Source organism: Branchiostoma belcheri, unplaced genomic scaffold (genome assembly GCF_001625305.1).
Source record: "Branchiostoma belcheri isolate BF01 breed outbred unplaced genomic scaffold, Haploidv18h27 scaffold77, whole genome shotgun sequence".
NCBI classification, from domain to species: Eukaryota; Metazoa; Chordata; class Leptocardii; order Amphioxiformes; family Branchiostomatidae; genus Branchiostoma; species Branchiostoma belcheri.
In genome coordinates, this window is record NW_017804431.1 from 867,167 (window position 1) to 893,397 (window position 26,231).

The following is a 26,231-nucleotide window of genomic DNA, read 5'->3' on the forward strand; positions in this document are numbered from 1 at the left end:
TTCTCTCTCTCTCCCTCCGTCTCTGTCTCTTTCTCCCCCCTCTCTCTCCCTCTCTCTCTTTACCACAAGAACAACAAATCACAGTTCACAAAATGAAATTCAATACATCGTACCAGCGTCCGTGAAGCCGTGCCCCCAGCCCGCCACGTGTTGGAAGAAGCCCAGGCCTCCGAGGGAGGTGGTGAAGGGCGTCCCCGCCGTCCCCACTCCAGCTAGGAAGAACGCGGACCCCAGCACTCCGTACGCGTACTTAGGCAGGAAGTCAAGCAAGATTCCACCGGTCACGGACGACAGGAAATACCTGTAGTAGACGTAGTAGTAGTAGTTACTGTAGTTAGTAGTTACTGTAGAAGTAGTAGTAGTTACTGTAGTAGTAGTATAGTAGTAGTAGTAGTTACTGTAGTGTAGTAGTAGTTACTGTAGTATCAGTAGTAGTGGTAGTAGGAGTACTTGTAGTAGCAGTAGTAGTAGTAGTGGTGGTGGTGGTGGTGGTGGTGGTGTTAGTAGTAGTAGTAGTAGTAGTAGTAGTAGTAGTAGCAACAGCAGCAGTAGTAGTAGTAGTAGTAGTGGTGGTGGTGTTAGTAGTAGTAGTAGTAGTAGTAGTAGTAGTAGCAACAGCAGCAGTAGTAGTAGTAGTAGTGGTAGTAGTAGTAGTGGTGGTGGTGGTGGTGGTTGTAGTAGAAGTGGTAGTAGTAGTAGCAGCAGCAGCAGCAGTAGTAGTAAAAGTAGTAGTAACAGCAGCAGAAGTAGCAGAAGTAGTAGTAGTTACTGTAGTAACAGTAAGTAGCAGTAGCAGCAGTAATAGTAGCAGCAGCAGCAGAAGTAGTAGCAGTAGTAGCAGCAGCACCAGTTACCTGTTATGTCAAACCTTCCACAATAAATAAAAGTTAAACAACAGTTAAATGTGACCAATATACAAGGGACTAAGATAACACAGTGTTAGCCCAACCCAGTACATGTACGTACCCCACGGTGTGAGACACGAGAACTCGCGAGATTTCCTCGTAGTTGACTCTGAGTCTCTCTTTCAGGTCGATCATCGTGGGACCCACGATTCGGACATACAGGCCCTGAAATACATTCCAAAGAAAAGATTTTCGCAATTGTTGATGAATGATAAACATCCAGGTAGTGAGATACTTAAAGGTACTATGTAACAGTTACTGAAGCTAATACAGGTCACTACAGGTTTGACTGTATATCGATGGCCAGGTGGTCCTTATGTAGAGGTGGTCACGTATAGGTTTGACTGTATATTAATGGTCAGGTGGTCCTTATGTAGAGGTGGTCACTTGTACCGGTTTGACCTATATATAGATGGCCAAGTGGTCTCGAAATTGGGTTGTTTCTAGTTTACACAGTTCCGCTTTACCTCAACCTTCAAGCAAATTTTCTTGTGACTAAGAACAAAATTGTACCTACCACGGATCTACGAATTAGCCTTAGAAGGTCTGCTTTTAGATTACTTTACTCTTCATGCATGTTCTGTAGCCTAGCTTGTTAGGCTGAGAACTTATAGGGCTGTGTGTGAGAGGGGCGTTACCTCCATAGCATGTCAAAAACTGTGGGTTTTGGTGGGTCTTCAGGGTCTTTGGGAGCTTTTATGTGCTTTTTTCTGATTGCATACAGACAACATAGCCGGTCTGGTTGAATTACCCAAGTTTTTAGAACTGGGCTAATCAGAAAACAGCCGAAGACCACCAAACCCCCAGTTCTATAAGCCTGCTACGGAGGCTAATCAGAAAACAGCCGAAGACCACCAAACCCCCAGTTCTATAAGCCTTCTACGGAGGCTAATCAGAAAACAGCCGAAGACCACCAAACCCCCAGTTCTATAAGCCTACTACGGAAGCTAAGGATTAACGCGCTAAAAGAACATGAATACAACCGAGGTACACAATAGTGTAGTGTAAAAAGGTTAAAGTTTTTCCACGGAGTAGCGGCAGGTGGCTGGCAATCTTTTATCCCCTGAACCGAAGCCAGGTACCCGTTTTACACCTGGGTGGAGTGGGGAAAGCCGAACGCAAAGTCCCAAAGCACTTTCTAAAGGCAAAAATGCAAGGAAGAATCGAACCCGTGACCACTTGATTAGGTGTCCGCTCCCCATAGCCTCTTGGGTTAGGTAAAATATGTAGTTGTGTATACGAGAAAAAAAGTAGCCTGACCGGTTCGGGTCCCAAGGGAAGTCCATTAAGCCTGACTTTACATGTCTGAATGCTCGTGAAACCCAGCTCTTTGTTTCGTTGAGTACAGGTAGCCTCTAGGTAACCTCCAAGCAGATGTTTAGGTGGCGCAAAAGAAAATATCAAATTGGCCGGGCAGTATCCATTGGCCATACTGTAAGCATTAGGGTGGCTAATGGTTATGGATATGGCCAATTTGATACTGTCTTTTGCGCCACCTAAACATTTGCTTGGATATTAGTCTCTAGTAGGCTTCGGGATGCAGCTGGAAGAGTAGAAACTGGCCACTAGTAGAGAGATTACATGCCAGGGAAGTTGGTCCTAATGCCACACACTGTACTCCCCTGGCATGTTATCTCTCTACTTGGCCAATTTTTACTCTTTCCGGTCGCCTCCTGAAGCCTGGTAGAGGCTAGGGCCCAACCCGGGAGTACGGCTCTGCTTCTCCACCCTTGCCCCGAATCCTGGTAGAGGCTAGGGCCCATGCACTCTGGGCCTCCCAAAGCCTGGTAGAGGCTAGGGCCCACCCCGGCCTCGGTCCTCCACCCGTGTCGCCGGTTCCGGGTCACCCGGCCGGCTCTGTGTGGACCCGCGGTTCTTGCGTGACGAAATTCGCACGCTCAGGCGCTTCGCCGGGAAGGATTTGCCTTGCAAATTAGGCGAGTCCGGCGTCTCACCAAAACACGGGCTCCCCTGGTCTGTTTGAGCCACTCCAACCGTTTTACTCACAGAACTGTTACTACGGTGTCTTGCAAGACGTTGCTGAACGTCCACACTTCGTCTTAAAGACTTCCAATTAGATTACAAGACGTTTGTGGACTGGGAGGTGTCGCGATACTACCACCAGAAACTATAGCGGAAATGTGAAGGTAAAACTCAGGTAGGTTTGCTTCCGTTTGTTCCTATCTAACTCTTGAAAGAACTAGAAAGATTTGTGTAGTTTCAACGTTTCATACGGTACTAAAGAAATAGGCTTTCCCTGCTATAGGGTGCGTATAGGAAAAAAACTGTGTGTGTGTATGTGGGTAGGTATTTAAATTGTGTGGCGGACGCTTTATTGTGGTAAAACTCTGGTCGGTTTGCTTACATCTGTTCTTCTGTAACGCTTGGTCGACCTGGTAAGATTTGCAAACGGTTAACCTTTCATACGGTAATATAGGGGTGATCTCTTCCTGATACGTGGTTTGGTGTGTACAGTAGTGTGTGCATCGGTAGGTTGTTCGCCGACGTTTATTTTTTCACGAGTCCTGTCAAACGCCATGTTCACTTTGGAAAGGGTTCTTTGTAAGAACAAAGAGACGTTTGAAACTTGACACTTGAGATCGCAAATCGCATGAAGAGGTTCCACAGGTGACAAGGTCACATACCTGTACACAAGTTCCTTCAGGTGTGGTCAAGACATGGCTGACTGTTCAAGTAGTCTAGGAGTGAATTCCCAGTTTGACTTTTACGAGTACGTAATTTATAATCAACGGCCTTCTACAAAAATTAGAAAGTGTAGGAAGGGTGCTGTTAAAAAAACAACAACATTGGTTTAATTTCTAGCCATAGTTGAAACTCTTTATTTCGTTCCTGATCTGGTATGTTCAAGACATGGCTGACTGTTCAAGTAGTCTGGGAGAGAATTCCCAGTAGGTTTTACGTTATTTGCAAGTAACGACCCTCTAGAAAGACAGAAAATGTGTGAAGGGCGGTCAAAAACAACAACATCGGTCTAATTTCTAACCCTAATGGAAACCCTTTATTTAGTAGTTACCTATAGGTAGCAAACCATGGGAGAACTAGAGGCAGAAAAGATAACATTCTTAACGGAAAAAATTACTAAAGATAGGTAAATGGAGAAACATTTGAGGAGATATGGCCGAGTAACGACAGACACTATAATAGGGGATTTACATGCTTCAGTTCATTTGCCCCAGGGGAGGTGAGTCATTTGTCGTTAAATACACCCTTTTAGCAGAGAGAGAATTTCATTGACACAACAAAAGTACAGCGACTTTCGTAAGGCCAGATACTACATGTAAATATACAGACAGATACATAGGCACAAAAAAATTGACCCACGTACAAAACAATGGATGAATCAACTTATACTATTTGTTCTAAGGTCTAAACATTCTTTGATATATTTACCTATTTGTACACAGCAAGGGCTGTCCATGCCCGTAGCCAGGATTTTTAATGAGGCGGTTCTTCCCACTGTCTATTAAAGGGACCAGCGAAATTTTACAAATTAAACCTTCTGAATGGCATTTCCTGCGTTTTTGAGAGGATTTCAAAGGAAAAATCAGACATAACTTTAAATTCCATGACAGAGTGAGCAGATCTTCTAGGATTCCAGTTTTAATTTAGTTCATGTTTTAAAGAAAAATCTTTAGATAAAAGGTAGAACTTTGAGTTTGAGCCTTGTGTGTGTGTTGGAAGGGGGGGGGGGCTCATGGCTACGGGCATGATGTGACACCTTTTTATAACATGGTGGCCAAGGCAAACAAACTTCACGTTAGTTGAAAATACTATTGTTAATTCTGCTTTTGTTTTGAAACTTAACATCAGCAGATGATCACCATTTTGAGTCTGTAAAGATTGAGTACAGTAGGCGGATATGGAATTCGCCTTTCTATAGTCACGGTGTCGTCTCGACGTCAAGTTTAAATTATCTTCTATAGCTTCAAGAGCTGTAGTCAATTTTCAAGTGCACTTAAAGAACAGCGCCATGTACTCAACGGCTCAAACATATTGTCGTGGCTATGACGACGCCAACCATAAATAAGAATCTACGACACTTTTCCACCACCACAAGACAATCGGGTACTGTGCGACTGCTACAGACGTGTTCTCAGTTTGCTGTTGTGAATATATTGTACTAGCCTCTACCAGGCTTCGGGAGGCGGCTGGAAAGAGTAGAAATCGGCCAAATAGAGAGATAACATGCCACGGGTGCGGCAAAATGTTCTCTCCCAGCAGACAAACTCCCCTGGCATGTTACCTCTCTATTTGGCCGATTTCTACTCTTTCCAGCCGCCTCCCGAAGCCTGGTAGAGGCTAGTATTGTACCACGTGTGAAACAAAACTCTTGCTAACTGAAGACGATCGACGAAAAGACATGAGCTAACTAAGAACGTTTGGGGCAAAACAATATCTCCCAAGTTCAACCGAAATTAGCGTTATGCTATCTTTATTGTATATTCACGCCCTACATGGGCCAAATGCACTAAGTTAAATAACTTGGGTACAAGAATAGAAGAAGCAATTGTTAAATATTTGTGCTACGTCTCTATCTACAGTATCTAACTACAGGAACAAGACCCCCCCCCCTGGCTATGGGTTCTGTTGGTACATTCCAAAGTGATGATTTAAACCCAGTAATCCTGAACACCTGGTGACGGAAAGAACTATTAAAAGCTTATTGTCGTCCTTCAAGGGAAGCACGTTTACTAGGAAACTGTGGGACATCCGTTCAGCTTTGTTGACGACTCTTAGTAATACAAATAGATCAATAAACAACAACAGCTTCTTTCCCCGGTCTGCAAAATTATGGAACTCTCTTCCAAACAGTTGCTTTCCGTCCGACTACAATCCACAAAGCTTCAAAACAAAGGTCCACCGCCATCTCCTGACATAACTACAATATGCTGGCTTTAGTACCCCTAGCTCTATGCCTAGAAGTGGCCAAAAATAATTGGCCTTGCATTGAGTGACACCGTTAAAAAATGACATGCAACTAGATAGAACTAGAAGTTATCCAGATGCTTGATAACTTAGTTGATAATGTAAATGTTTCAAATGGATGCCTAACCTTCACCGACGTAAATAGTCAACTATAAAGTACTAAATAGGGAGACAAAGTGAATATCAAAAGTAATATGCTAACATAAGGAGTATGTAATATAACAATCAGGTGGGGAAAATTATGGTTTGTAGTATCTTTCCAATGCAGTGTTGTATCATTGATGTATCTTTTTGTGCATTTTAATAGTTGTGACATGTCGTTGTTGTTCGTCCATTTCGTTGTAGGAACACTGACGTTACCTTGTATTCAACACCTCAAAAATGCCACTGTACTTTTGTCGCGTCAGTTTTTAAATTACAAGTAAACAGTTTCATACTTTAAGGATGGTCCTGCTGGCATTCTTTACACAATATCTTCCAATAAGTCCATGTCTTAATTAGGTCATAGACCCCTAAGTTCTTTTTGCCCTGCGGTGGCATAGTTACTTCCGCATTCGTTGCGTTTCGCTGCGCTGTTTTGCGTTGCACGAGAAATACCCCCAAACCGTACCTATACTCAGTGCTATATAGATGGTACTGTATGTGCAAAACAACAATTGTTGTACTCCGCAGGACAAGGGTTTTAAGGAAAGAGTTAAGAATGACGGCATACGCTGTAAATATCCGCGGCATGTATGTGCTTGCATGTAGTCGACACGGTCGGTAGAAAGAAAACATCACGCACCACAAGCTCTGAAACGAAATCCCTAAAACCCTCAGTAGGAGTTGTAGGGGCGGCAGTACAAAGGCTTTCCCACTGCCCACTTGTTATTTTTACCTGTCTTACTTAAGTCCCCTTTTCACTGAGGTCTGGCAACCATGGAGCGACCCAACTTTTCAATATTTAGTTAAAACGACTTTCATTTATAGAGACATGTATTTTGTAAGTTATGTGCGTGTCATTTAAGTTACATATATACTATAATAGTCGTTGTCCATAGTGTAAATGGATTCAATGGTGAAATCTAATGTCATACAAAGTTAACCTTAGTCAATCAAATGTTGTTCAACAGTTTCCATGGGGGGGGGGGCACTGTTAGGGTAGGTCTCCTTTCCACTAGACGACGATCGCTAAGCGGCCGGAACTAAGTTGAGAGTTTTAAAGTCACTTAGTGGATATTAAATTGCGTCTTAAATCTCATAAGTCAAATATGATGCATGGTGTAAAAGTCTGGTGTGATAGAAGACAACAAATGCACACAACAAAGTCTACTGAGGAAGACCAGACTGACTGGTCGAAAGCTCTTTCTTGTGTTGGACCAAAAATTTTAACTCTAAGCCTGTAACTACCAACACGGAACTTTCATGATAACAAAACAAAATCGTTCATTATCTATGAAATTTGTTAAGTGATCTGTAAAATTATTAGTCGCTCAGCGGTCGCAGCCTCTACTGAAAACGTGGGTGTAGAAAACCGTGTGTGGAGGATTGACCTGTCTGCATTTGACTTTGCCATGCGCCAGTGGTCCGTCCTGACGTCGTGACTTGGAGTCGTGACACGCTTAGAACAAACCCCACTGTGTTTACAAGTTCTCAGGTTCAGATAGTCTGCAAGCAGGCTTCTTGGGTGGGTCTTTTGGTTGGCTTATGTTGTGGTGCTTTCTGATTATGTGCCGGTTCGGCCTGTAAAATTGTATTACAATTTTAGCTGGGCAACTGTACGAAACCATGTGCAATCCGAACTGATATCATGATTTACAGCGCATGTTAATTTATACAATACCCTCCCAAGTGGCCTGCTAGGAGGCTATCTGTCCATGAGGACCTGTGTACACAGTGCGGTGTGTTCTCAGGCTAAGTGTCGCCACTCAAGTGGCCTGCTAGGAGGCTACCTGTCCCTAAGGACCTGTATGCACAGTACGGTGTGTTCTTAGGCAGAGCTTGTCGCCACCCAAGAGGTCTGATAGGAGGTTATCTGTCCCTGAATACCTGTGTACACAGTACGGTGTGTTCTCAGGCTGACCTTGTCGCGACTCAAGAGGCCTGCTAGGAGGCTATCTGTACCTGGGGACCTGTGTACACAGTACGGTGTGTCCTCCCAACAAGCCTGCTAGCTAGGAGGCTATCTGTCCCTGGGAACTTGGGCCACGGCAAGTAATTTTTATGGATGACATCAGCGCGCGCATTAATTTTCGCCTGATGGAAAAAAAACAAGGGAAGGTGGATGGCAGAGAATAGGCAAGAAAAGGCTGTTTTGTTCCTTACTCTGATGCAGTGATATGCGATGATGGCTGTGTATATGTGATGTTCCCACTAAACCATTTGTACAATGATTGAGTCAAAATGTAATCATGTGGGAACCTTGTTTTTTTCCGCCCGCTCGCACTAGATCGTCTTCGGAGGATGTCATCCATAAAATTTACATGCTATGGCCTTGTGTACACAGTACGGTGCGTTCTCAGACTGAGCGTGTCGCAAATGCATGTCACGACGACAGAGCGGATTTGTGACTCACTGGAGCTTGACACTCAAATCAGGTCAAACATGTACACAAACATCTCGTTACTTCCTCTGTCAATTTCGGTCACTCATCAGACAGTGGTCTGTTCACTGGTGAAAACAGTTTCATAGATATATAATTGTATTTTTTCTAGCTTCTACCAGGCTTCGGGAGGCAACTGGAAAGAGTACAAATTAGCCAATTAGAGAGATACATGCCGGGGGAGCGTGTCACGACTCCATGTCACGACGACAGGACGGATTTTTAAGTCCTACACATTTGGTGCCCTACGCAGGAAAGCCTACCCAAGCGTGTTTGTGGTATAAAGTCTACGCATCACGCCCCCCTCACGCACACACACACACACACACACACACACACACACACACACACATACATACACACGTAGATCTGTATCTGACATGTGTTTTGTCATCCTTTCTTTCAGGAGCAGAATGGCCTCTACCTGAAGGAAAGGAACTGACTCTCCGTCCACCGTCAGAAAAACATACGCCCGAGATACGATACTAGAACAATAGGCACAGGCAGATTGAAATTCACCACCAAAGAAAATTGACTACCGAGCCATTATTAGAAGTGGACCTGCAGATGGAGTGTCTATAGAAGGCGGCGAAATCTTGAAACCAGAGAAGATATATGTACATTATCATCTTGCAAAAAAAAGTACTTTTAGAATGTAAACTTCCGGAATAGGACTAGCTTAAGTGCACTGTGAACCAAGTAGCAGTGCACTGTGAACTATGAAACACCTTTAGTGCACCATGCACCAAGTAACAGATGACAGACGGCCATCGAAACGTCGGCTCGTAAAAAATAAATGATTGTGATCAAAGAACTTTGCTATTCTTCCGGAATAGGAGTCTGATGGCTGAGTGTCCGATAGAGCAACAGGCTCCCGACGAGGGAATCGGGTCCACAGTTTCTTCATTAGGCACAGAAAACAGCCCGACTCGACAGAAATGTGAAGAAAGCGAATTAATTAAGATCAACATCAGCGGACTGAAGTTCATGGCCAGGGAGCGTGTCCTCCACCGTTACCCGGAAACACTTCTGGGCGACGTGACCCGCCGGAAGGACTTCTACTGCCCGGATACAGACGACTACTTCTTCGATCGTCACCGACCAAGTTTTGAGGCAATCTTCGATTTTTATCAAACCGGGAAGCTGGTACGTCCTCCTATTGTACCCGTGGACATCTTCTTTGCAGAGTTAAAGTTTTTCGGCATCGATAATCAAGCAATCAACGCGGTGCTTGACAAGGAAGGCTATCGGCAAAAGTCGGAAAGCTGCCCGAAACTTCCCGACGCAGAGCCTAAGAGGACAATATGGCTGTTGTTCGAGTATCCGGAAACGTCCTTCTGGGCTCGGATAGTCGCCATTTTGTCTGTCTGTGCCATTATTATTTCCATAGCCTCTTCGTGTGCGGAAACGATACCGCAGTACCAAGAGGACAAGATTTTCGACTTCCCTCCGAACACCACAAGGTCATCTCGACTCAAGATGGCGTACGGAAGTACGTTCTACCAAGTCGAGACGGCGTGCATCGTCTGGTTCTGTTTCGAACTTCTCGTCCGATTCTACGCGTCCCCGGATAAAGTGGCCTTCATCAAGGACATCATGAACATCATAGACATGATTGCGATCGTGCCGTACTTCCTGACGCTTATATTCCTCCTGGGGAACGTGCAGGGCTCGCGCAGTGCGGCGGTATTCATGCGCGTGCTGCGCCTCATCCGCGTCTCCAGAATCCTCAAGCTCTCCCGGCACATGACGGCGCTGCGAATCCTCGGCAGAACGCTCATTCTCAGCGCGGGAAGCATAGGCCTGCTGTTCCTCTCCCTCTTCGGTTCCATGGTGCTGTTCGGAACGTTCGTCTACTTCGCTGACCTTGACACCCCGAACACGGACTTCGAAAGCGTTCCCGCCACGTTCTGGTGGGCGGTCATCACCATGACAACCGTCGGCTATGGCGACGAGCACCCGCGGAGCCCCATGGGTATGTAACACTGGGGGGATTTATAGGCGCTACCAACTGACCTGGCCGACGGGTCTAGACCTTTTAGCCGAGTGGTTAGAGCGTTGGCGTGTGGACTGGTACCCGGGCGCGCGTGGGTTCGAACCCCGACCCGGGACCAGGTGGTTTTATCTGTTTCTACTCGCTCCTCCTGTTTCCTGCGGTGGTTCCCACACCGGTCCTGGGAGTTCTGGCAAAGAGTGCCGCTCCAGGGATGTCGAATTCGGAAGATTCGAGGGCGAATCTTGAAAAGAAAAGGGGGAGTAGTGTAACAGTGGGGGGTTCATAGGCGCTGCCGACTGATCTGGCCGATGGGTCTGAACCTTTAGCCGAGTAGTTAGAGCGTTGGGGTGTGGGCTGGTGCCCGGGTTTGGGCGTGGGTTCGAACCCTGGCCTGGACCAGGAGGGTTTTTATCTATTTCTACTCGCTCCTCCTTTTTCTTACAGGTAAGCTAGCCGGCGGCGTGTGTGTTCTGTCCGGGATCATGTTCTTGCTGGTTCCCGTGCCTGGAATCGTCGCCAACTTCAATCGACTGTACACCAGGCAGAGGAACGTTTTGTCGCACGACCTTAACACGACACAAGACGAACGAGAAAAGGAAACGAAGTACACCTGGCGCAAATTCGTCGCTCCGCTGAAAAAGAAGAATAAGAGAAGGGCATCGTCTGGAACAGAAGCTAGTTTAGTGTAACAGTTTTCAACAGTTTTTGAACAGTTTATTCATAAAAACCAGCCTCGCAGCCTATACAAAAACATACTGAATAACACTGATTTTGCCTGGCAAATACAAATTACATATACAAACACACGAACAAAAACATTACAAAAAGCCTCACATGGGCACTAAAGCAAAGACCAGAAGAGTCCTACCTTGAAGACTTGTTGTACAGGCGTATTGCCCTGTGTAAGAAAGAGTTCTTCAGTCTTTTCGTACGGGTTGCTGGTAACAACCGTTACGATAAATGCTTTACAAAAGACGCCGTATTGTGATAAAGTAAACACGCAACATACCCCTGTCTGGACTTTCACTATTCATGAATGCCATACATTCTTTTGTACAGCCTGCTTTTAATAAAGGAATGCAACAGCTCCTAATCTTTTTTCTGATTTTTCAACCATTGGAACACATACACCATCGAACGTCTTTAATACAGAGGAACCAAAGACCTTTTATGTCTGTATATATATCATACCATGAAGCGATTCACTACAATTGTATTAAACATTATTGTAGAGAAATTCAGGGACAGCAAAGAGGTATTTGATAGCGTATAGACAGTATGCCTGAAGCACAAATATTCCCATTAAGGTTAGCCTATGTTGAGCATTCAGTCTATCAGGTACCACACCTGAGTGGAGTATAGAAAGTCATATAAGGTGCCTTTTCCAAGAAATCAGACTTGTGGCTGGTCGATCTGGCTTCCACTCGCTTTAGACATTCGACGCCACTACTGGCTATAAGATACAGATATAAAGATGCCCGCCTGTACAAAGGACGACAGGGGCACTGCGGCGCACCCAGAGCCACCATGCACGCCGAACGTCCGAGTACTCGTCAACACCAACCAGGGTAAGTTGCGATATACAGGCGTCCACGCGTATCCAGGATCGTGCCTGTGGCAAATTTACGTTCTTGCGCACTTTTTAATTTTCTGAATCTTAGTCAATTTTTTGGGTTTAAAGGTATTGTTTGTACCTCAGATGTTGAAATTACACTAGGTGTTCATCATAATATCTGTCTCTGCGTCCGTCGCTTTTTCTATGTCCTGACAGTTTTGGCGTCTCCAATCTAAATATGGTCCCTCCGCATTCTAATTACTATGCAGTGAGTAGCTTTTTGTAGAAGATATAAAGTTGTAAAAAGAATGCTGCAACGTATTTTCGACGACTGTATTTGAATTATTTTCTTAAAGTTAAACAAGCTTAGGTACCACAGTACGTTAGACTGACGCAAAATACGCACCTATGTCACGCAAGTTAAGAGATATGAAAGGATTTTATAGAGGCGGGGAACACACTAGACCGAGTGCATAAACCGTACAGAACACAAATAAACAGTCTTGAATTGTTAGATTGTTTAACCAAAGCTGTTTTACATTGTCACTTTGTGCTAACAGTGATCGCTACATGTAGTTTTCATAATGCTGTTCGGATAACGCTTGGCATTGCTTCTTGCCTTATGGCTTCCTATAGAATAATTCTAAATTGAGAGCAGCAAACAATGCATTTTTTTCTATCAGTCAAAGTGTTGAAAGAAAACAGCGAAACATAGAAAACATTACGACGACACAAATCATGTATCAGTGCTAAGAATGAAGACAAAATAAACAAACACCAACAGAGAGAGATTTAAAAAAATGCCATGTTGCAACAACAGGTAGCCGAAACGAGAATCCAAGCAACGCGCAATCTCGCGAGAACCACGTGATCAGGATGAACGTGAGCGGGATGCACTTTTACACACGCGAGAGCATCTTGAGCAAATATCCCCACACCCTTCTCGGAGACGTCTCGAGACGACAGGAATTCTACTTCAAAGATTCAGACGAGTTTTTCTTCGACCGACATCGCCCGAGCTTCGAGGCGATTCTGTTCTACTATCAGGTATTTTAATTTATTGTATTGTTATTTTTATTAGGAGTAAAATTAATTTGGATATACGCCAAAAAGCACATACTCAAGCAACTGGATATGATTTTGGAAAATCATATCAAGTTACTCGAGTAACTCCTTTTTGGCGTATCTTATAACCTGGACGTCTAGTCTTCACCGACGTATCTTAATTAAACTTTAACGTAGATTATTGTAAGATATTGTATTTCTTTTGTATTAAATTAATATTGTATTGCTATATGCATTAAAGCGTAGACAAGGACGATTTGTATATGATTTTGTATTACTACTAATGGATATTCTAACTGCAAAATAACCAACCAGACCGGAATCATGATGAGGCCTGAGGAAGTCCCAATGGACGTGTTCGTTATGGAGCTGCATTTCTTCGACATGGGAGAGAACGTCATCACAGAGCTACTGATAAAGGTACATGCTGTATCCAAAACCGTGCTTTATCCAGAACCGTACTGTATCCAGAACCGTGCTTTATCCAGAGCCATGCTCAGGCACGGTTCTGGATAAGAGCCATGCTTTATCCAGAACCGTGCTGTATCCAGAACCATGCTCGGGCACGGTTCTGGATAGGCACGGTTCTGGATAGTCAGCGTATATCCAGAACCGTGCTTTATCCAGAACCATGCTCTGACACGGTTTTGGATACTAGTAGTCCACGTGTATCCAGAACCGTGCTTTATCTAGAGCCATGCTCGGGCACGGTTCTAGATAGTCTATGTGTATCCAGGACCGTGCTTTATCCAGAACCATGTTCAGGCACGGTTCTAGATAGTCCACTTGTATCCAGGACCGTTCCTGGGGCAACTCTGCGTTCCGAGTGGATACGCGAAGACTATCCAGAACCGTGTCTGACTACAACCCTATCCAACTCAGGCATAGAGCTAGATAGAATCGGTTCTAAATATGATAATATCCGGCGACTTTATATGACGTATCACATTGCATATTTTCTTTTTTGTTGACATTATATTATCTTATTTGTAACTTATACTTAAAGTTAGCAGGGACGTTGCTGTGTGATAACATTATGAACAACATTTCATTCAGTCATCCGATTCCTCATTCATTCATTCACTCACTCACTCATTCATTCATTCATTTATTCATTTAAGGAGGGTTGCTTCGTACCAAATGAAGAGAAGTTACCACAAACCAGAACGAAGCGTGTCATCTGGGATCTCTTCGAGCGGCCTGAAACGTCCGCCCGGGCCAAACTCATCACAACCGTGTCTTCTCTTCTCATTCTGCTGTCTGTTACAGCGTCGTGCGTGGAAACGCTTCCGCAATTCCATATCGCACACGATAAGGTTTTTTCAAAACTTTTCAAATTGTATTTCAGTTAGACAATACACAGATACATACAAATAAAAAAGAAATACCAAACAGGAACAGCTGCAACTAAATCCTAGATTTAACAATCAATGACATGCTGATATACTGTAATGGATACATCATAAGTGGTTAAACATACTATAGGCTAAGGTAACGATACAAATGTTATTAAATCGTAAGAGGAAAGAAACAGAACAAAAATTTCAAGTCAATTAACTAGAACAATAACAATCTCAGGTTAAGTACAGACATTAGTTCAAAGCGATAATACAAAATATTCTACACCAAGTAACAAGGCATACAATATAAAACTTACAAACAAAGCATTCATTCAATCTTTCCACACACGAGAGGGTGTAGAATTTGTCTTACATACAATAATGTAATACTCTTGTAGATTGTTGAGTCACCTTATATGTTGCTGCAATGTCAGCAAGGCAAGCCATTTGTAATAGCCACTGGCTAGTTGGACTGCCCTGGCTGTGAGGGTTGAACAGCCAAACCAACAAATAAAAAACCAAAAATAAACAAATATTTCACACATGGACAGGCAAACACAACGTCCGGAAGTGCAAACAGCGCCGCCAACCGTGTAGCGGTCGTCTTTCAGAACCCTTTCGTCTGCATCGAGACCGTCTGTGTCGTCTGGTTCGTCGCTGAACTTGGCCTTCGCTTCTACGCGTGCCCGAGTAAAGTACAGGTTTGTGGTTTTATGGTGGAAAACCTCTCCTTAGCTGCCCACCCAAGGGTGACAGCTATTCTTCCAGGAGAGAACTTAAAACATTACAATACATCAACATACAATTAAATACAGCTACTTTACATATAGTTATAAGAGACAAATGTGTAAATCGAATGTGCTTTATTGAGGATATTCGTAAAAGAAGGCTGAGGTGATTTGGTCACGTTCAGAGAAGACCCCCAGACACCAAAAAAAAAGATGGCGGGACCAGATATAGTACATGACACAGGATGGTCTCTCAAGTTTGCTAAACAAAAGGCTAAGGACTGTGCTGCCTGGCGGGAAAAAAATGAAGAGGACTAAGGGGCCAGTTCTGGCCGCAAAGCATTTAGGCAGGCAGGCATGTGCTTTACTTATTCATGTCTCTCATGTACTTCTATGCCTAGTTTGAACGTCTTATGTTTGTACAGTTCTGTAAGAGCGCGCTGAACGTGATTGACCTGGTGGCCATCACGCCGTACTTCGTCACGTTGGTCCTGCTGCTGACGGAGATGTCAGACGAACAGGCGGCGCTGTCTCTCGGCGCGCTGCGGATCTTACGGCTGGTCCGGGTCCTGCGGATCCTACAGCTCACAAAACACGTCAAGGCCATGCGGCTGCTCTCGGTAAGAGTTTACTCTCCAAGCAGAGGTTTGGTTTGGCTTTTTTGGCGTGTTTTTTAATGCTTTTTTGCACTGGTATGGTCCGGGTTCTACACATCCTACAGCTCACGAAACACGTCAAGGCCACGCGGCTGCTCTCGGTATGATCTAACACTAAAATGATAATTTTGTCAAATGACTGTAGCTGATACCCTATGGTGTTGGGAGACATTATGTAGCAAGTTGCAGGACAGAGTTGGGGAAAGGATTGGGGGGGGGGTCATCATATGACTGTTTGAGAAATGATACACAAATTGAGTAGTTTGTTAGGCTAGATCATTTGAAGGTTAAGAATATAAATTACATGTATTTTCCCCTTATATTTAGCCTGTTAGGTCATTATGTTTAAAAAGCTTATTAAATAATAATAATTATTATTATCAACCATATGCAGATAACAGTTTACGACAGTCGCTTCTCGTTGCTGAACCTTCTACTCCTCGTGGTGATCGGCGTGATGACGTCAGCTACCGGTCTCTACATCACAGAAGCCCAGCACCCTGACGCGGCATTTCCCAGCATTCCAGACTCCTTCTGGAAGTCCGTCATCACCATGACAACCGTCGGGTACGGCGAGATTGACGTCATCAGTTTTGGCGGGAAACTGGTGGCTGTCGTCTGCGCCCTGTATGGTATACTCATCATGGCAATTTTGATACCGACGTTCGTGGACCGTTTCAACATACTCTACTCTTCTGAGATCGAAAATCCCTACAAAGAAATACACGGGCTCACTAAGAAATCTGAAAAACCCAAAAGGCAGAAAGAGTAATAGAGATTCTATTTTATGTATCTTATCTTATAAACCAGGAGAACCCAAAAGGCTGAAAGAGAATACGGCGAGAGATTCTCTTAGATGTTGTAAATCGGTTCAACGTTAACGTACTTTACCCATCCGAGATCGAAAATCCGTATAGAAATACAGGAGCTCGCTAAGAAACCAGGAGAACCCAAAAGGCTGAAAGAGAAATAAAGACGGCGAGAGATTCTCTTAGATGTAAAACGTTTGTGAATCGGTTCAACGTTAACGTACTTTACTACCCATCGAAGATCGCCAATCCGTATACTATAGTGAAATACCACCGGAAATACATGAGCTAACGACGAAATTCGGAGAACCCAAAAGGCATGCGCAGAAAGAAAAATAAAGACGAAGAGATTTCTCTTTTATGTACCATGTATTTGATATTTTGATACAGACGTTTTTTTTTATACTTTTTTCAACGTACTTTACACATCAGAGATCGCCAATCAGTACAGAAAAAATACACGAGCTCACTCGGAGACCAAAGAATCAAAAAGGCAGAGAGAAAATAAGCTTTAGTAGGGTCTGCTATTGTAGCTAGTGCCAAGTGTCCAGATAATCGGTCACGGTATTTATCTGTATGCAGATAAAGGCCCAGTTAATTCATATCCCTAGTTCTCGGTAAAGTAAATGTGAAACAGTAGGGCTTTATACACGTGTGAAAATAAAAAAAAAAGGTAGGAGGAAAACTTGAACTCGGCTATATTGACTCTATGAAACTGTGTGGACCGTTTCTGTCGTATCCAAAACCGTGCTTTATCCAGAACCATGCTATTAGGCTCGGTTGTAGATAATAATTCAAACCTATACAGAACCGTGCCAGATCCTAACCATAACCCATTCAGGCATATGACCTAGATAGGAAAGATTCTAGATACAGTAGTTGTTATGCTGATCGTCCGGATCATCATTATGTTTTAACACGAGAAACAACAAAGATTAGTTCGGCCCCGCACGATTCACCTCACGTATAAAAGTTCGCGCTGCCCTCACTGTGACCGCGACTGTACTCCGCCAGGATGGCAGCCTACACAAGAGATGGCGCACACGCACAGCTATGTGGACCATTTCTATCGTATCCAGAACCGTGCTTTATCCAGAACCATGCTATAATAAGGCTCGGTTTGAGATATTCGTATCCAGAACCGTGCCAGATCCTAACCATAACCCATTCAGGTATATATGACCTATATAGATACGAAAGATTCCATATACAGTAGTTGTTATGATAATATAATGCTGACCGTCCGGATCATCGTTATGTTTGAATACGAGAACCAACAAATAAAATTACTGCGGCCCCGCATGATTCGGCTCACGTAAAGTTTGCACTGCTCCCACTGTGACCGCGACTGTTCTCCGCCAGGATGGCAGCCTACACAAGAGACGGCGCACACGCACAAATATGTGGACCGTTTCTATCGTATCCAGAACCGTGCTTTATTCAGAACCATGCTATTAGGCTCGGTTTGAGATAGTCCACGCGTATCAAGAACAATGCCAGATCCTAACCATAACCCATTCAGGTATATGACCTAGATACGAAATATTCCATATACAGTACTAGTAGTTGTTATGCTGACCGTCCGGATCATCATTATCTTTTAATACGAGAAACAACAAATAAAATTACTGCGGCCTGCAGAGCCCCGCATGATTCCCCTCACGTATAAAAGTTTGCGCTGCTCCCACTGTTACCGCGTCTGTATTCCGCCAGGATGGCAGCATACACAAGAGACGGCGTACACGCACAGCTGTCATCTACAGCGTCATACGTACATGACGGTCGGCCACACGAACGTGCTACGGAGGGTGAGTGGGTCTGTTAGAGTTGCCTAGACCACATTTTTCTTTCTTAAGAACATCCGGTGGCGTTAGTTTGACACTTTAAGTTTGTTTGCATAACAAAGACTAGGCTTGGCTCTTCATAGTCGTCTATACTCTCCATTGGTATAAGGGAAAGAATGTGGTTTTAGAATTATTCCAACACTTAATTACGTACAGTCAAAGTAGTTTGTAACGTTTTCAAATCGTAAAGATCTACTGGAGAGTACTAGAAATGTTATATTGTAAGCATCTGACCACAGGCGCTAGGCCACCGAGTTTTTGTTGAGATCTAACAATACATGTAACGTTACATTGTTTTGTAAACCATTAAATAAAATCCTTATTATTGTTTCGCGCATGTTAGAACATACACTGTGTCTACTCATTCAGCCCGTTGCCATCACAATACAGTGGTCCGTTGAAATATTCCCAAAAATCATACAGTCACATAACACATATCACCGTGAACACGGCCCGTTGAAAGGTTCCCTAGAATCATACGTACACTGAACACGGTCACAAACTGATGAGGATTCCAAAGAACCATACGAACAGATACCGAAGTCTCCCGAAGATTGCCGAGAGCCGAACAGCGACTTCCGAACGCTTCATCTTGGTTAGGTACTTAGTACTAGTATACACTAGGTGCGAAATGCCATTTCAAAAGACCCTATTTTCTGCGAAATGCCATAAGGAAAATAAAAGTCTTGATACTATCTATAATCAAGGGGTAACTAAGTAGCCATGTAAACTTTTTGGGGGTATGATACCATATTTTAAAGAAGATATGAAGCATTTTGTAAAGTCCAATTTCCGGCGAACTGCGTTACCAGGTCGCTGCTGTACAGGTCAATGACATCATCGCTAGCCAATCAGACGCACGATAGGCCCACATTTCCCGCGCGGTTCTAAAATGTAAACGCACACAACTGGCTACATCACCCGACAAGAGTCTTGACATGCTATGTGTAAATGTACTCTAAACACGTCCACAAACCCCACCATATGTTTTCAGTTCTACATATGTTTCCCAGGCATGAGATTTGGAAAGTGTAGTTGTGCCCAATATCTCTAAAATGTACTATATCGTTGTTTTCTGGTCTGGGGAGGCAGGGACTTCACACCGAACGTGATTCTAAGTCACATTTTTGCTGCCACCCCAGTTGGTAACACAGTTCACGGGTAGGTGTTTCCTACCCTGTCATCTTTTTGAAGTTATCACCGCTAGCTTGGGGTTCTATCGAGTCGAGCAGCGGTTTTGCGAACGCATTCGAGTTTGCGAAACCTGTTCTATTCCCGTCGGCCTTTGCGCTACCCTGAACGCCAATGTAACAGCTGAGTAATGAGTGTGCTTTTTATTGTATGATTCAGCGGACCAAGTACCCAGCAGTATGTATTATATATGTATGGTTCATTGTACAGAGAATTCTAGGGACATTTTTCAACGGACCGTGTTCACGGTGTTATGCGATGAGTGTATGATTCTCGGGAATCTTTCGACGGACAGTGTTCACGGTGTTATGTGTTGAGTTCATGACTCTTCGGATCCTTTCAACGGACCGTGTTCATAGTGTTTGTGTCCAGTGTATGATTATCGGGAATCTTAAGCTTGTACGGAGTGCACAGTATACGAGTGTTCATAAAACAAAGCAACAGCGATCTCAACAAAAACTCGGTGGCCTATCGCCCATGATCTGACAATGCCCGCATCATTATTATCCGAATCAGTCTTAACCTAGTGTCAAGGCTTACGGGTAGGGAAGGGGACGCTTCTCAGCATATTTCTCTTGCTGTAGTGAGTCAAAATGATAAAGTTACAGACTCAGAGACCAAAATTTAACTTTAATACGTTTTGTTCCAACTTTACAAGTACTCCAAATTTCACGTTCATAACTAGTTCATAACTGCCAAGTAATCTATTAGATTTGAATGTTGAGCTTTTCTGTTTCGTAAATGCAAGTTGGTTGACATATATTTGTATCTTAAAACTACTATAAATTCAAGCAACTTCATCATCAAAATATACTTTTTGCATTCTTCTACATAGGTGACGTCTCGAGAAACTATGATAAAGAATCGAAAAAGGCAGAAAAGAATGGAGAAGAGTCGGTTCCATGGCAACGCAAAGGGTCGCCTGAAAGGAACAGAAAAGGTCAAATCCAAGCTAAAGGTCATGGTCAAGGTGGCGGCAACACGAAGTCTCGCGAGAACCACGTGATCAGGATGAACGTGAGCGGCCTGCACTTCTACACACGCGAGAGCATCTTGAGCAAATATCCAAACACCCTTCTCGGGGACTTCTCGAGACGCAAGAAATTCTACTGCAAGGATACAGACGAGTATTTCTTCGACCGACATCGTCCTAGCTTCGAGGGAATTCTCTTCTACTACCAGACGGGGGTCATGAAACGGCCCCAAAACGTGCCCGTAGAAATCTTCGTCATGGAGCTGAAATATTTCGACATGGGGGAAGCGGTCATCAAAGACCTGCTGAAGAACGAGGGATGCTACGTCCCGGCCGAAGAGCTCGAGCCGCAGACAAGAGTCAAGCGGGTCATCTGGGATCTCTTCGAAAAACCCGAGACTTCCGTCTGCGCGAGAATCGTTGCCATGGTTTCTTTCCTCTTCATCCTGATCTCGGTGGCAGAGACGTGTGTGGAGACGCTTCCGCAGTTCAGAACCACCGACGCCGATCTGCTGAACATCAGCGACCTGCTGGACAACTCCACGGAACCGCTGACCAACACAACAACAAGAGGTTTGGACGAAGCAATCAGCCAGCTCCAAGCTGCCTTCCTGAACCCGTTCTTCTGCGTAGAAACCGCCTGCGTTGTCTGGTTTACTGTTGAGCTGGTGATGCGGTTCTATGCCTGCCCGAGTAAAGTGGCCTTCGCAAAGAAGCTGCTCAACATCATCGACTTTGCCGCCATCCTGCCTTACTTCGTCACCTTGGCGCTGATCGTGACCACGACGTCTCGCGAGAAAGCGGCGTTGTCTCTGGTCGTGCTGCGCATCCTGCGATTGGTCAGGGTCCTGCGCATCCTCAAACTCTCGCGCCACGTCAAGGCCATGCGACTTCTCGCGATAACTGTGTACGAGAGTCGGCACGCGCTGGGCTCGCTCTTCCTCTTCCTCATGATCGGGGTCGTGACCTTCGCCACCGGAATCTACGTCACCGAGGAGTACGTTCCGGAAACGTTCTTCACCAACATTCCGGAATCCTTCTGGTGGGCGATCATCACCATGACAACCGTCGGATACGGGGATACGTACCCGCAAGGGGTGGCGGGAAAACTGGTGGCGGTTCTCTGCTTCTTCTTCGGGATTCTGATAATGGCAATGCTGATGCCGATCTTCGTGGACAAGTTCAACGCCATGTACGTGTACGAGATGACCAATCCATTCCGGATGATGAACGATCTCAAACCGGAACCGGAAGATCCGGAGGAGAACGTTGAGGAGATAGAACAGAGAGAGACTTCGCTGTAGGCTTTAAAAATCCGGAATTCTATCATACCGATCTTTCGGGGTAAATTCAACACCATGTACCTGACTGTACAAGATGACTAATCCGTTCCGGATGTTCAACGATCCCAAACCGGAACAGGAAGATCCGTTGAGAAGCTAGAACAGAGAGTTCACTTAAGACTGAAAATCCGGATATTTCTGTTCAACGCCATGTACGTGTACGAGATGACCAATCCGTTCCGGATGATCAACGATCTCAAACCCGAACCGGACGATCCGGAGGAGAACGTTGAGGAGATAGAACAGAGAGAGACTTCACTTTAGACTGAAAATCCGGAATTTTAGATAAAAAATCCGGAATCTTCGTGTTCAGCGCCATGTACGTGTACGAGATGACCAATCCGTTCCGGATGATTAACGACCTCAAACCCGAACCGGACGATCCGGAGGAAAACGTTGAGGAGAGAGAGAGAGACAGAGAGAGACTTCATTTAGACTGAAAATCCGGAATTTTAGGTCAGGAATCCGCAATTGTTATCCTGCCAAACGTCCTGCTCAACGACATCTGCAAGTTTGACATGACTAATCCGTTCCGGACGACCTGAAATCGGCACCGGAAGATCCGGATGGGAACGTTGAGGAGATCGAACAGAGAGAGACTTCGCTTTAGATTTAGCATCGATCAAAGCAGGAAGAGACTATTTTATTTATGATTACCAGTTTTCTAAACGTTTTGAGGGCTGTTGTCTTACCTTATTTCCATGTCTAGATGTTAACTCTTGGCTCTTTCCTACCTTAGACTTAATGGACTTTGTATAAAAAAAAACTGTAACTGTACATGTATTTTGTTCCCCTGTTCCCTTGTTCCGATTTGTAATAAAGCCGCTAAAAGCGCTAGTTAACTAGGCTTAAACGTCGAGCCTATAGCAAGTTGAAACATAAATATAGGGAGTAATCACGCTTAAATGTAAGATGTCCCATATTCTGTAGACCTAAAAGAAATGTGCCGTATTGAACCTAGAGGACGCCTCTTGGTTGTAACTTATTGTGATGTTTGAGTTAGTAGATTAGATATGATAATCTAGTAACTGTATAAAATCTGTATGATAAATACTAAGTGTTACTCAATCACATGCATTCATAGCTATGAAAGCAGGAGATAAGTGAAATAAAAGTGAAATATTAGTCAGAATGATACAATATCAATACTTATAATTCTGGAAGGGCCATACTGCTTTGGAAGTCAGAATCGACAGACTTAAGCTTTCTTTGAGGCTCATGGCGACTCTATTGTAAAGTGCATGGAGCATTTGCTAAGCTCCATACACTTTTAGACCATTTATTTGCACTATGTACAACTAGCTCACCTCTGCAATATATCTCGTCACAATACTTATTTGGTGCACTGCAATGTATTCACTATCACCGTCTATACTACTAGTAGTTTGCTGTTATCACTATCGCATTATCGAAAGTTGGCGTGACCGCATTACCGAATTTGCCATGAATAAAGAACTCGTAGCTGACATGGTCCCTGTTCTTCTCAAAGAAAATGGTGGAAACATCTCTGAGATCATAAGTACAAGACGATAGATGCTCATTAGACTGTGACTAAAGAGTGAGATTAATGAGTGACTAAACTGACTTTTCATTCATCTCCCAAACACGTAGCAGTTCCTTGCCATTTTGCTATGTAGCGTTACACATTAATAAAGAAAAAACAAGACTACAACATCACAGTTACGTAACTGCTTTACAGGAAATCACCCTACATTAAATATTTATTCTCATAGCTTTTCTTAGACATATATTTTATCTGAAAGAAAAGTTGTGCTTTGAAAGACGAAACAGGATTGGCTTTGTCGTAGTGGAAGTAACAATATATATATATTGAATGTGAAAGTATCTTTATTACTCCGTAAGTGTGAACGATACAACGTAAGGCAACTTCTACTGGGTAACTAGGGTAACAATATTTCTCAGGGACTTATCTATTCCACAGTAGACTTCATAGTCTATCTATCAACTAAGGTTATAGAATTATAATGTCTTAAACAATTCTACAGTCTGATAAGGAATCAATTACTACAACACTACAGTTGCATAAGCATGTTTCTGGAATTCTAGAACAAAAGGAACTTACATTAAGTGCACATGATGTTAAATCAGACAGTGATTAAAATAAGCCACACATACTTTTCTTAATTAGATGCTAAATATTTCAGGTATCGTCACTTGTCTCCAAACCTCATATTGAAGAGTTTGCTCCGTGACAATAGTTGTCTGAACACTTCTCCAGTTAGCTGTGGTTCCCCACTAATCATAAATGTCTACCTCACTGATATTGTCAAATGAACTCTTTCTGACCTACGTTTGTAGCAGGCAATGTCACTACAATAGAGAGCGTTACTTGTCAGCGTTACAGACATGTAGGATTGATGATTTTGTGGATAACTGGGTGTGATCAGATTTAGTAGAGCAGATGCGATTATCGTGGCCTGATTTTCATCGACACAGATTTCAGGGAGTAATAAGGGCCTCTCCAGTGGTACCACACCACACCTTGCTCGCGTGGACAGGAGTTCCCACAGTTGCCTAGGTAGCGGCCGTTGAGGAAGGAGCGGCCGCAGTCCCTGTACCACCAGCCGCCATGTCCGCAAACCTGAGAACAGTGGCGCCAGCTGTGGACATCATTGTCCCTGTCCACAGTGGAGAACAGCTGCCCGTTGTTGGGATAGCTGCCAATCATGGAGTCTCCCGCGGTGCCTGAATACCCGGATATGGCCAGCCGGTACATGTTTGACGCATCGTCTAACACCCTGGATGGGAACATCAAATCACACAATATCAGTTAAGAACAACAATCTGCATTGATACTGATTCTGGCCTGTTTGTAACACAGAGGGGTTCAAAGACCTCATACTTCTATGAAGTATTTGGAACTTTTGTAAATTTAGTTTTGTAATTTTGTCTTATTAACTTACAACTAGCATATCTACTAACATTGCATAATTATATAAGTGTGTAAATGTCCTATTCGTTGGCACAATGCAACTGTAACGCTATCAGTTATTATGCAAATGACCACATTCACCCAGGCTACGCATAGTGATGTTAATTCCTTCAAGTACCAGAGTTATCAACCAAGGATTGAGGTGTACAAGAATTCATTCTTTCCTAGAACTATCGCAGAGTGGAACTCGCTGTCACCAAGTAAAGTAGGGGTACTGTCATTAGATGGCTTTAAACAATGTCTAGAGTTAGAAGTTTAGCCGGTTAGGTGTAACAAGTCGTTCGGTGTAATATAGCAAGTTGCCGCCGCGCCGCGTGCCTGCGAATCTGGTGTGTTACACCGAAAGGCGATTATACGGGCTATACAGATACAGATACAGAATTCTGGCCTGTTTGTAAAACTAGAGTTCAGAGATCGCATATCCCTATGAATTATTGATAGCTTTTATGAATTCTGTTGCACCGAATTGCGGTTCAGGCGATTTGGTGCGAACAAGAGCAGTTGTTTGTCTGCTTAGAATGTTAGAATTCACTAGAAGACCAGTATACCAACCGAAATATGCCGTATTCCGCGTAGCGTTCATTTTCTTCCCAGTCCATCATATCGATCCGGAGACGAAAGTCCTTAAGAGTAGTCAGGCGGTGGATGATCTCGTTCCCAAGCCAGTATTCCCCGTTCTTGTTCCCAAACCCGTGCTTGTAGTCTTCCCAGGTCAGGTCGAAGGGAACAGACCCGTCTATCCTCCGTTGGATCACGGTCCACCCACCTCCTGTGGGAAAAAAAACACCCATCATTTTTCTGTATGCTATTTCAGAGTTTTACATGGAAATAGCACGAAATATGTTCGCTTTGCGGAGGAGATTGATTGGAATAGACCCACCCTGTGAGCGATTTCTCATACAAATAAGGACTTGACCAACAACACAGTTAAATTTGCATCCCCATGTTATAGTTTTTTAGTGTTTTATTTGGCAGTTCATACACATCTTTGTATATTACGGACCCCTATGTACCTTAAAACAATATATACCTGCAGTATCCATGTCACAGTAGACCTCTACACCGGACAGGGGTGGGCCAAGTGTGTAGACTCCACTGGTCGTGTGTCCGGCGGCTTTAACTGCAGCACAGTCTGGGAAACAGTAAGTAGCAGGGGACAGAGTCACGATGTAATGATTGATATGTCAGACAAGAGAAGCAGGTTTATTTGGTAACACAACATAACGCTGGTAATTTATGACCAAACTATTTTGAGTCCGTATTAAATGCGAGGACACAAAGTAGTAGGGGTATAAGGAACAGAACAACATAAGAGGTCGCTTAAGCTTATACCGGACCAAAATGA

At 43.9% G+C, this 26,231-nt stretch overlaps 3 protein-coding genes and 2 pseudogenes across 3 annotated transcripts in view; 3 read left to right on the forward strand and 2 right to left on the reverse strand.

Annotated features, from left to right (window-relative positions):
- LOC109485566 (sodium-dependent glucose transporter 1-like) overlaps positions 1-1,549 on the reverse strand; it is a 2,758-nt gene extending 1,209 nt beyond the window's left edge. The window contains exons 1-3 of the mRNA XM_019789254.1: positions 1,544-1,549; positions 967-1,070; positions 114-301 (exon numbers count right to left, since the gene is read on the reverse strand). Coding sequence (XP_019644813.1) covers positions 114-301; positions 967-1,070; positions 1,544-1,549 — 298 coding nt within the window. The remainder of the gene's footprint in view (positions 1-113; positions 302-966; positions 1,071-1,543) is intronic.
- Positions 1,550-8,916: 7,367 nt separating this feature from the next.
- On the forward strand, positions 8,917-11,193 carry LOC109485579 (potassium voltage-gated channel subfamily A member 3-like). Its single transcript, XM_019789264.1, has 2 exons — positions 8,917-10,408; positions 10,874-11,193. The coding sequence occupies exons 1-2, from the start codon at positions 9,277-9,279 to the stop codon at positions 11,116-11,118; spliced, it is 1,377 nt and encodes a 458-aa protein (XP_019644823.1). The 5' UTR covers positions 8,917-9,276; the 3' UTR covers positions 11,119-11,193.
- A 710-nt stretch (positions 11,194-11,903) lies between these two features.
- LOC109485567 lies at positions 11,904-16,545 on the forward strand (annotated as a pseudogene).
- Positions 16,546-18,296: 1,751 nt separating this feature from the next.
- Positions 18,297-21,894, forward strand: LOC109485568 (annotated as a pseudogene).
- A 2,170-nt stretch (positions 21,895-24,064) lies between these two features.
- Positions 24,065-26,231, reverse strand: part of LOC109485569 (microfibril-associated glycoprotein 4-like) — a 4,787-nt gene continuing 2,620 nt past the window's right edge. Inside the window, exons 2-4 of the mRNA XM_019789255.1 lie at positions 25,917-26,067; positions 25,439-25,655; positions 24,065-24,692 (exon numbers count right to left, since the gene is read on the reverse strand). Coding sequence (XP_019644814.1) covers positions 24,362-24,692; positions 25,439-25,655; positions 25,917-26,067 — 699 coding nt within the window. The 3' untranslated portion in view covers positions 24,065-24,361. The remainder of the gene's footprint in view (positions 24,693-25,438; positions 25,656-25,916; positions 26,068-26,231) is intronic.

Coding starts and splice junctions, on each gene's coding strand:
- LOC109485579 (XM_019789264.1), top strand. CDS start 9,277: ATGGCTGAGTGTCCGATAGAGCAACAGGCTCCCGACGAGGGAATCGGG. Junction 10,409..10,873: donor GCACCCGCGGAGCCCCATGG/GTATGTAACACT, acceptor TTTTTCTTACAG/GTAAGCTAGCCGGCGGCGTG.